This window comes from Octodon degus, unplaced genomic scaffold (assembly GCF_000260255.1).
Source record: "Octodon degus isolate 3935 unplaced genomic scaffold, OctDeg1.0 scaffold00302, whole genome shotgun sequence".
Lineage (NCBI taxonomy): Eukaryota > Metazoa > Chordata > Mammalia > Rodentia > Octodontidae > Octodon > Octodon degus.
Window position 1 is genome coordinate 1,668,054 of NW_004524878.1, and position 11,598 is coordinate 1,679,651.

Consider the following 11,598-nt stretch of genomic DNA (forward strand, 5'->3'; position numbering starts at 1 on the left):
GGCAACAAAAACATTTTAAACAAAACTGATAATTGGAAATAAGTACATAAAAAATAAGAATGAAAGGTTTATAAAAAGCAATGCTATTAAAATATATTTTCTCAAAAATCTGTCAATTCTAAAAAGTAACTTTAATAATCTACCACTATGGACTTGCATGTGGTAGTACATGCTGGTAATCCCAGCACTCTATGAGGCTGAGGCAGCAAGATCAAGTTTGAGCCCAAATAAAAAATTAAAAAAGGCTAACAATGTGGCTCACTGTGAAAGCCGTGAAAGCCTTAGTTAAAAAACAAAACAAAACAAAACAAAACTACCACTCTGATGATTCTTTTCAGCAAAAGTAGGCAGAGCTTTCTCCAACTCCTGCCAGCTGCTCGGGAATTCTCTTCCCCTTTGGCATCTTCCTTAGGCATTTCTAGCTGCCTGAAGAGCTCTACTACAATATCCTATCTTATCCTATCCACTTTTATTGGAGTTACCAACACTCTAGGCCAGTGACAGTGAACCTTTTAGAGACAAGTACCCAAACTAAAATTCAAAGCCCACTTATTAAGTGACAACACTGCAATTAAATCAGAATACTGAAGTTTTAGTTTAGAAAAAACTCATACATTGCCATGCTTCGTCTTAAAAGGAAAACCATACATGGGCCACAGGCTCACCACCACTGCTCTTAGGTTAAGTCTCTTTGCTCTGTTCATTTTTAAGGTTTTTTTTTTTTTTTTTTGCGGAACCAGGAATTGAACTCAGGCCCTTGTGCTTGCCAGGGAAGCGCTTACTCCACTGAGCCATCTCCCTGGCCCCTCATTTTTAAGTTTTTAAAATTGTATTTTATTTATTTTTTGAGATGGTCTTAATATATAGTTTGGGCTGGCCTTGGCTCACTTTTGTAGCCCCCAGACTGGTCTCAAACTTGTAGCAATCCTCCTGTCTCAACCTCCCAAGTCCTGGGATTATAGGCATGTGCCACCATGCCCAGTTGCTCTTTGCTCTACTCAAATGTACTCTTTTGTGGGTTTTCAGGTGTTCTGCTGCTTTGTGGCATTAGAAAGAAAATCTAAAATCTGGGATTGGAGATTTGTGGAATAGTGCTTGCCTAGTATGCACAAGCTGTGCCCAAGATTTAATCTTCAGAAATACAAACAAATAAAAAACCCAAAATGGTATGGTAAAAATCCATTTATCCTTTAAGATATAATTTTATGCAGTGAGACCCTGTAGACCCTGTACTAAATAATTTTTTTTAAAAAGAAAAATCCAATCTCCACTGATACAATTTCAAATAAGAGTAAGATCCCACACCCCATGCTACAAAAGTGTGTTATCTGTCCCAGACACATAAAGACTAGGCATGTGTCCAGCTAACGTACATGTGCAGTGGCCAGAGCAAGCTAGGCACCCCCAGAGGGGCTCTCCACCTCAGAATCAGAGGTCATGCAGCCCAAAAGTCACAGGAGTCACCTGTGCAAGGTAACAGCTGGGACAGGATCAGGATCTATGTCTCATGCCTCTTAGATTAAGCCCTCTTATCTCTTTGAACTTGGGAGAAAAAGGACTTACTTCCCATTAGTTTATTTCAGATTCACAAGGCTCAGCAACAATACCTAAGAATCACTGGGGAATCTAAGTGCTTAGTAAGTCTTCAGTGTTTCTTTTGATCTACAAATATATCTTACAGTATTCCTTTTTTGTTTTGTTTTATGGACAGGCTCTTGCTAAGTGGCTAAGTCACTCAAGATGGGTTTGAATTTGCAATCCTGCCTCAGCTACCCTGAGTGCTAGGATTATAGGTGTGTGCCACCATGCCTAACTACAAATATATCTTAGTAACAAAAAAGTGTTGAGTACTATGTGAAAGTTGTGCATGGCTCAATAAGAAACAGGAAGATGAGTTCTTAATTGACCAATCACTATAAACAGCTAGATCTAAACTCAGTGCAAAGGACTTTAAGAACTAGGCAATACTTCCCCCTAGTGCTAAAAGAGAGATATTACAAGCTTTGAGCCACATGCCAAACACAAAAATAGTGTTCCTACAATTTTTATTATGTTTCAAATCAGCTAGTATAAGTCAATGAAGAATTAAAGCTAACAAATGGACAAGATAAGAGGCTGGAAAACATAAGGTAAAGATTTACTTAGGGCTTCAATGATACTGGAAGACTCAGGAAGCCATATATCCTGGTTAATCATAATTTGCCTGCCTTTCTAAAGCCTATTAAACATTTTCAGAGCCAATTGGGAACCTATCCCAGTAAAAGGCTAAGCTTCAGGAAAGAAGCAAGAGAATGTGGGAGGCAGTGAAGAAAAATAACAAACAGGGCTTGTTTTCAACTGTTTCCTTTTTTTAAAAAAAAATTGTATTTTGTACAGGGTCTCACTATGCAGCTTGGAATCATAGTGATCCTCCTGTTTTCAGCCTCTCCACTGCTGGGATTATAGGCGTGTGCCACCACACCCAGACTCTGTTGAGGTTCAGTCAGCTCAGGAGCTTAGCCAGCACAGCATATGGGGCCAGGGATCGAAACCCTGTCCCTGTGCTTGCCCAAGCAAGTGCTTCACCTACTGAGCTATCTTGTAGGCCCTTTTGTTTTGTTTTTGAGACAGGGTCTCACTATGCAGTTTGGGCTGGCCTTGTGCTCTTTTGTAGCCCCAAACTGGTCTTGAACTTGCAGAGATCCTCCTGTCTCAACCTCCTGAGTGCTGGGATTATAAGCGTGTGCCACCAGACGCGGTTCCAGGACCCCACACTGCATGGTGGGTGCCCTGGAATCCGGGCCGAGACTGCACTGCATGTGGGCCAGGGATCGAACTCTGGTCCTTGTGCTTGCCAGGTAGGTGCTTAGGCCTCTGAGTTATCTCCCTGGCTCCTCAACTGTTTATTTTCAAAGCTCACTATTTTGATTAATAACCAGGGATAAACAACATATGGCTCTGTCTGAACCTGGAATAACAAAAAGTTGGTGAAAAGATTAGGGTGAAATACTTGGCTACCATTTTCATCTGCGGCTCAGACAATAGGCATCACTCTTTTACTGACAACAGAATAAATTGTAAGTATTCAATATCTTTGGAACTTATCTAGGAATAACTTGTTCCTAAGTTTTAGTGTGTGCCTGGAACCCTTGAACACTGCAACGCGATGGCAGAAGGACCTGGGAAGAGGAAAGCTAGTCATGTCATGGAGGCCAGGAAACAGAGAAGAGAGAAGCCTGGGAGCGAGATAAGTTCTTTCAGGTCACGTCCCAGTGATCTACCTCTAACCAGGCTCCCTCTCAACAGCAAGCAGGCTAGAGCTCCCCTATAGTCCATCTGATGGTATTCCAAAAGCCTTGCCTTTCAGCACAAGAGGTTCCTGGGAGATACTGACATCTAAGCTATAACAGCATATTACAGGACCTAAACATGTTTAAAGATTGCCTCTCCTTTTTCAAAGTTAGTTTGGAATACTGTTATTGATTGAATTTAATCTTCTTTTCAAACCCTTTGCTGGTTACTGAGCTTCAAAACCAGGCAAAAGAAAGTACTCAGCATTTGGAGCCATGTTCCTTTATTCCTATCCCACCAATCTTCCACTGTGATCACAAATTGTAAAGCATCACATTTCCATGGCAAGGAGCACATCCAGCCTGCTACCACAGGTTACTTCCTGGCTGTTTCATGGCACACACAGAACACATACTATTGGTCAGTTCTTCAGGGATAAAGAAGGCTGCTGTTGGCTAGTTCAGTCTGGATTCCAGTCATTCTAGCCCTGCCAGATTGCCCAAGACTTTTCACTCTATCTCAGAAGACCTATAATGTAGAGATATATACACCTATGACATCTATAGCTTTACTCCTAAACCATCTGCCACTTTTAAACATAGTCTGCCATATTTTGCAATAGATCATCAAAACCTACAAGTTACAAAAATTATAACCCAAATAAAGGAGGCTTGTTTACCTTTCACTGAAAAGGAACAGGGAGAAAGATTCCTCACCAAAATGTAAGAGGGCCCAGGAAGGTAGGGTGGCTTAGGTGTGACAAACTCAGTTCCAACCCCATGTGAAATCTTTCCTACCAAGGGTTCAGTGGGCTACAGTTCCTTTAGTTTATACCATGCACTCAGGGTCTTATTCTCACTTTTTCCAAATGGAAATAAGATGACACTTTTGCTTAAAAGTAAATACTTAAAGAGAAAGTGACACATTGGGTGACATTTTGTACTAACAGTGACAACTATAGAAAAAAAATCTGATAGGTAATTTAATGATCCAGAATACTTACCAATCTTTTTGGGATATGTTCTTATTATAAATATGCCCAGGATTTTCCTTATAAGGAGGACAGATACATTTACATCGGACATCCTCAAAATTCTGTAACCAAAACAGAAACTTGATATAACTTGTTTATAGTTTATCATCAGTATTTTAAAAAATTGCATGTAAACATTTAGCTAGGTGTCCCTTGTCAAATATTCTAAAACCATTCTAAAACATAAGTTTTGAGAGACACAGGTTTCTGAAAGCCACTAATCCTTTATGGCAGTTAATTGGCGGGGAGATTGCTCAGTAGAATAAGCGGTTGCCTGGCAAGTGCAGGGTCCTGAGTTCAATCCCCAGTACCGCAAACAAAACAAAACAAAACCTAATCCATGATCTTTAACTTCTTAATCATGCTTATGAATCCCATGACAATCCAACTGTATCAACGTTATCCCCATCTACCTGCCAGATGACAAAAGTTGTACGTATAAATAAGAACTGCCAGATGACAAAAGTTGTACGTATAAATAAGAATGCTGATTACAGAATGGAGGGAGAATCAAACTAAAAATTATTTATGAACACATCACAATTCTGAGAATATAGCTCACTGTACAGTGTGTACTTAGAATGTCTTAGGAACATATACAAACACAAGTCACAACTTAACCTACCATCCTTTACTATTTGAAAGAAAGATACTAACATGGATAAAATGAGATAAACTAGAGGCCCATAGGAGGGATGAATTTTTAGAGACAGCTTCAACTAAAAAGGAAGTACACAGGGAAAGTAGCTTGATTTTAGCTGAGATCAGTTTGATTTACTCTTCTCAGGGAATTTTGCTTCTCATCTTGGTTACAGAACTGCTACTCACAAAAAAGTTTCAAGAGGTAAATGAAGAGGTGATTAAAATATACAGCAAGAGAGCCGGGGAGATAGTTCAGTGGCATAAGCACCTGCTGGCAAGCATAAGTTCCTGAGTTTGATCCCCAGTACAAAAAAAAAAAAAGTTTAAAAATGAAATATATAGCAAGAATAGGAAATGCTTCCTTGTCAAAGGGGAATTTACTTGAAAAGGTGGTAGTTCATTAGTCTCAAGAGGACCATCACATTGCTTCTGCATACGATACAACTGACAGAGCTGCTGACAACTGATAAACTTACTCAGCAACCACTTAAGACACATACTAGTGTGCCAGAACTTGTGCTCAGTGAGGTGGATTCAGATAAGTGTAAGCCCTGGTTCCTGCTAAACCACACCCTGGCAAGGGGTGGCTGACACATACACGACTCTGATATACTGCATAAAGTGATGATAGACAATACACAGAGAGTGCCAGTAAATAGTGTGTCAAAAGTCAGCAGAACTGCTGGTGGGAGGTCAGCAAGTTTTCAAAAAGAATTGATCAAAAACATCCACCACTCTATAATTTGCCTTCTTTTTTTTCTAGGCCCTATGTTTAAAAATACTACAGAGATTTCTCTGTTCATGCTCATCTGTGGAGGCAACAGGCAGAGCCATACTATGCAGAACTACACCAACGAGTTTGTGGACTTGTACGTGCTATGGAAATGCTCCACCAGCAACCGCATTATTGGTTTTAAGACCATGCATCCATCCAGATGAACGTGGCTGAGGTTGACACGGTCACAGCCAGGTTTAACAGCCAGTTTAAAACCTATGCTATTTGTGGGGCTATTCGAAGGATGGGTGAATCAGATGACTCCATTCTAAGATGGCCAAGGCTGATGGCATCATCTCAAAGAACTTTTGAGTGGAGAGAGTTGTGGATGTGAAACGTCTATCACAAAGAGAATGTTAAAAAAAAAAAAACCAAAAAACCCAAACAACAACAACAAAAAACCCCTACAGATTAAAGCTTCTATTTAAGAAAATGTGTCATTCTGTTTTCCCAACACACTACTATGAATTCCCTCTGTTCTGCCCAATAATGAGTGACCTCATTAAGGAGGAAGCCCAAGTATGCAGGAGTCCGGGGCAGAAATGGGCCAGAAGGGGCACAAAGCGTTGAGAAACAGAAGTAGGGAAAAGGCCATAACCTCACCTGCCCTACAGTTTGGTTCTTCCCTTACCACAAACCTGTCAGGAAGAGAGAAAGTAAGAAAGAGGGTGGCAACAGGTCCTGGAAGGAGTTAGGTGAGAATACTGAGCCAGGGACAGACACTCTGTGGTGGAATCGAGAGAGGCTGCCTGGAGAGGCGAGTGCCCACGAAGGGAAGGGAATGTGCTGGGGGCGGAGGGGCGATAGCTCCTGACAGGAAAGACGCCAGAGATGGGGGCTTCTTACTTGGCTTGGAGACTTGGGGAAGCTGCGAGGTGGTGGAGGGCGGGGTGGGCTGTCGGAGCTTATGGGGGGAAGTCAGAGCTCTCGGACCTGGCAAGGTGGCAAGCTGGAAGCAGGTGCTGGTGGAGGTTGGAAGGGAAGCGTCCAGCGGTGAGGGACTGCCGCCCAGGCCGGGGCGGTGTCAGTCGGCACTGCCCGCTGTGAGCGCTGCGGGCGCGAGTGCTACTGGCGGCCAGCGCCGAGCGGCGGGGGGCGGCCCGGGCAGGGCCGGGGGGCGGCTGTCAGGGCTGGGGAGGGCCCGGTGGGCTGCCTCCGGCCGACTCTGTCTCCGCGAGACCCGCGGCAGGGGAGGGGCTCCTGTCAGGAGCGCAGGGGGGCGGGACTCACCTTGGCGGCCGCCGTCAGCTGCACCAGCGCGGGGAGCACCAGGCAGGACAAGCTGAGCACGGAGCCGAGCCGCAGGAGGCCTGGGCATGGGGACGCCATCGCGGGAGCCCGCCGGCCCGCGCACCCACAGGCCTGCTCCCAGCTCTGGATCCGGCTCGGCTCGTCCGCCCGCACTTCCGTCCGGGCCTTCGCGTCACAGGCCGCGCCGGGTCAGCTGTGAAAAGTATCCGCCCCGGAAACGGTTCCCTGCGCGAAGGGTCCGGAGGCCGCGCGGTCCGGGCGTCTGGCTGCCTTGCCTGCGCCCCGGGACGCAGAAGGGCCGCTCGCTCCGGGACGACGGCCAAGGGCGCGGGGGCGCTCGGGTGCCTTCCGCGGGCGCAGAAGCAGTGAGGTCCAGGAGAAGCGCCGTGGCGCTCAGAGTCCTGAGACCCCAGCGACTCCAGAGGTCCCAGGGGGCCGCCACGGTGCCCTCGGGGCCGGACTCCAGGATGCGCCGAGCGCGGCCTATGCCGGCGCCAGGCTTCGGGTCCCAGCCGACCATGCCTTCCCCGGAGGGCACCCAGCCGCGCGGTCGGGGCCGGCTCCCGCACCCCGAGACTGACCTTCGGCCCGCGGCCTGGCGCACCCGCGCCGCGCGGGGCTCCCTGTAGTCCCGCCGGCCTCCCCGTGGGTGTGGCTTCCGCTCGGGTCGACCGGCTCGGGCCGGCCCTCGGCTGGGAAGGGGCCCCGGCGGCGGGTCTGGGCAGGCTCGGCCGGGCTCCCGAGCCTGCGGCGTTGGCTCCGGAGCGGCCCCACAGCCCTCTCCGCCCAGGATCCCGGGAGGTGGGGAATCGCCCGCCACGCCCCGGCGAGGCCGTGGCTGTCCGGGCGGCCGATTCCTAAGAGCGGGGAGAGCGCTGACCGGCTCGGGCTCCCCGGGGCGCGCCTTCTCCGTAGGTGCTTTAGGAGCTCCCTGGAGATTGCGTAAATCTCCATGAAAGTATTTTTCAGTTAGTGGAGGTAGGTAATGGGAAAGAGGCGGGTTCCGTCACAACCTGTAGAAATTTTCTGAATGACCATGGACAAATCATTTCTCTGGTTGTCTGGTTCTTGGCTCAGTATGAGGGATCCGAACTTTAATCAGCCTCAAAAGATCTATTCCGGGGCCAAGGAGATAGCTCAGTAGAATAAGCGCTTGCCTGGCAAGCGCAGGATACTGAGTTCAATACCCGGTACCAAAAAAAGAATCTATTCCTATGACTGCTGTCTCCATCTCTAAATAGATCTTAGAAGTCCTTTCCTAGTTTGTGAAAATGTTTTAATTAATAGATAAAATTTTCTCAGTATTTTTCTCCCACGTGATCCCTTTTACTGCTAGGCTACACTCCAACACGAGGTGTTTGCTATTGTTTCAAATATATTTAGCCCTTTTCAGTGCCAAATGACAAATGCCACCTGCCTCAACCAGAACCAGAACAGGACTAGATGATGTCTTAGGCTCCTGTGAAGATGCTGTCAGACTGATAAGTTATCAGGCCTTTGTATTGGGTATTCTGCTGGCCAGAGGACAATCTGGATGTCCCCCCCCCTTGGGTCAAGTATATTATTGGTGCAGCACAGTGGCTCTCATTGCCAAAAGTGATACAGCAGCAAATTTGGGATTATTTTTAGAATTGTCTCTTTCTGATGCAAAAAAAAAAAAAAAAAGTGCTCACCTTGGCTGAACCTTTCTCTTCCACTGCTAAAATTGTTTCCAAAGCCGGTGAGATAGCTGTAGAATAAGTGCCTGCCTCGTAAGTGCAGGGTCCTGAGTTCAATCCCCGGTACCAGAAAAAAAAATTGTTTCTAGGTTGGAAAGATAGCTCCGTGGTCTAAGCATCTCCCTGGCAAGCATAAGAACCTAAGTTCGATCCCCGGTACCACATGTCATGCTGGCCCCACACACCATGCCAGCCACTGAAACCAAGTGTGGTGGCTGGTGCATGCCTGTAATCCCAGTGCTGGGGAGGCTGAGACAGGAGGATCACTAGGGTCTGAACTGCATAGCAAGACTCTAACAAATAAAAAGTAGTTAAAAAAATAAAATTGTTTTCAAGGCCTTAAGGAGTAGAGGGTTAAAAGAAATACACAGTATTTGCCTTAATGGGATTTGGCCTTCTCTGGATTTAATTTAGTTTATTTGAGATTAGCTTTTACTATATTGTCCAGGCTGGTCTTGAATTTGTGGGCTCAATTGGTCCTCCCCCTTTAGCCTCACTTAGCTGGCACCATATGTTTAATAGAGAAATCCCAAATATACTCCAGACTTTTTTTTTTTTTTTTTTTCTTGTGCCAGAATTTTGCACATGCCAGGCAGGCATTTATGCCACTGAGCTATCTCCCAGGCCCTGGGCAGCATTTTAGAGCTGCCTTGTCCAAGACAAGTTAAAGCTGTACTGTTGCACTACTACATGTGGTAAATGCAAATTAGAAATATGGCTAACGAGCAATACTGAAAATAATATATATATATATATATATTACACTAAATTTTAAAGACAACATAAAAAAGTGTAAATACCTTATTGGTTGAAGTTTATTTCACATATATTAGTTAAATAAATTATATTTTAACTTTTACTCCTTAATTATGGCTGCTAGGAAGTATTCTGCTTATATTAGGCAGCACTGTTGTAGACCACACTGTATTGCGGCCTCTAGTGGTGTGTGACTCTAACAGGGCCCAACTAGAGAATGAAGATTAAGCCTGAGGGGAAAACAAGGGTGACAGGAACTGGTACAGGTAGAAATGAAGGCTGGGGAGAAACATGTCTTGCAACAAATGAAAGTAATTTGAGGTAAGTCAACAGAAGGTGAAGGATTAGTTCATCTTACTGCATTCCTCTTAGACCTTGGTTACCCTTTTCTTTGGTCAGGGGTCTTGTTAGAAACCTTTTCCTGACCAGAAACTCTGTGCAGATCTTTCCTAACTTGGCTCATTTTGGTAAAATTATGTTTTTGTTTTTTTGTATTTTGTGCAGGGTCTCACTATGCACTTGGAACTTGTAGTGATCCTCCTGTTTTCAGCCACCCCAGTGCTGGGATTACAGGTGCAAGCCACCATGTTGGACTTGTTGCTGGCTCAGTGTGCCTGGAGATGCCAGGGATCGAACCCCAGCTCCAGCACTTGTCTAAGCAGGCACTTACTCCGCTGAGCTATCTCGCCAGCCCTTAAAATTATGTTTTTATATCTCCCTTTACACTCCCAATCTCCACCAAAGTACTGTGAGCTCTTTGAGCATAAGGAACTTGTCTTATTATCTTTGTACTGAGATAAAAGCAGTAAATGTGAAGGCCAGGAAGAGGAAAAAGGGGAATGGGAAAAACTTCGCTAGTTGGTCCAAAAAATAGTACCAGGTACTTACTCACTTGATTTCTGACCATGAGAGGTGATGCCGAGATACCTGAAGAACAAATGGTGGGATCTCCTGGATCTGGGCACCACCGCAGGCAGGAGAGCTTTACCCAGGATCTTAGGACTTGACCACTTCAGAGCCATTCTGCTTACAAGCAGGACTGGCTTTAGTATCCACCCTCCCCTGCTCTTTTCCTTGCTTTCCTGTAACTAGGTTTCCCTACCACATTCCTCAAATGACACAGGTCTAAGTGTACCCTCCCACCTGGCCTGGGCCCTCTCACTGTGAGGCCTAAAAAGTACTGTAGTTGGGGATTGTTCAGAAGGCAAGAGAAGCCTCTAAATTTGACTATGACAGGAAACTAGGAAACAAGTAAAATACATGTATCTAGAACAAATTTGTCTGGGACCAAGGCTCTGCCAGCTGTCCACAGCTCCTCATCCATAACCTCCAGTAAGTACATTTCTGCAGGGTACCTTTTCACTTTATCCACTTCCCAGGTCACACCAGTCCAAACAACTGGAGTCCTGCACAGTATCAGCGATTTCCTTGAGTTGTGATTCAGTGGTTGTGGAAGGACACACACAAGGTTCTTGCGGCTGTTCCTTAGCAGGTCCTGGGAGTGCCCTCAGCTCTCTCTCCATGGCATGCCTCTTGTGCTCAGTCTCCTTGTGCTCAGCCCTACTTAGTGAGGTTTTCTGCTCTCTGTGCCTATAAAGCCACATAAATGTGCTGTATCTTGTAATCTTTTGCCAGAACCTGTTGTAACATCACTGTGGGGCCAGAATATTATGTTTCTAGAGGGAAGAGAACAGTTCCTCCTCTCATTACAAATATTTTCAAATAAACGCATTAGTGATATTTATTTTTATATTAACATATTACACTTCTAAAAATCAGTTACTAACACTAGTTTTATAATGAAAGACAGAAGGCTTTACCCCAGCTCTCTATGCTCTCAATTTCTATTTCCCAAAGATAATTGCTTCTTAAACTTTTAAATATCTCTTTGGAATCATATTTTTAAGCAGCATATTTATGTACTGTACTTAATTTTTCAGTTTGGGTCATTATTTCCTGCTATAAGAAATTAGGAGGGGCCGGGGAGATGGCTCAGTGGAATAAGCACTTCCCTGGCAAGTGCAAGGGCATGAGTTCAATCCCCAGTTCTGCCAAAAAAAAAAGAAAGAAATTAGGAAATGCTTTTTACTCTAAAGCCTTCTCAGAAACACATTTATTATTTCTGCATCTTTGGGGGCCTGGCCCTAGCTCAG

At 45.2% G+C, this 11,598-nt stretch overlaps 1 protein-coding gene and 1 pseudogene across 1 annotated transcript in view; one reads left to right on the forward strand and one right to left on the reverse strand.

Moving 5' to 3' along the window:
* Tmem9b (TMEM9 domain family member B) overlaps window positions 1-7,146 on the reverse strand; it is an 18,179-nt gene extending 11,033 nt beyond the window's left edge. Inside the window, exons 1-2 of the mRNA XM_004647345.2 lie at window positions 6,951-7,146; window positions 4,274-4,365 (exon numbers count right to left, since the gene is read on the reverse strand). Of these exons, the coding sequence (XP_004647402.1) occupies window positions 4,274-4,365; window positions 6,951-7,049 (191 nt within the window). The 5' untranslated portion in view covers window positions 7,050-7,146. The remainder of the gene's footprint in view (window positions 1-4,273; window positions 4,366-6,950) is intronic.
* On the forward strand, window positions 5,783-6,032 carry LOC101582185 (annotated as a pseudogene).
* Window positions 7,147-11,598: the final 4,452 nt, after the last annotated feature.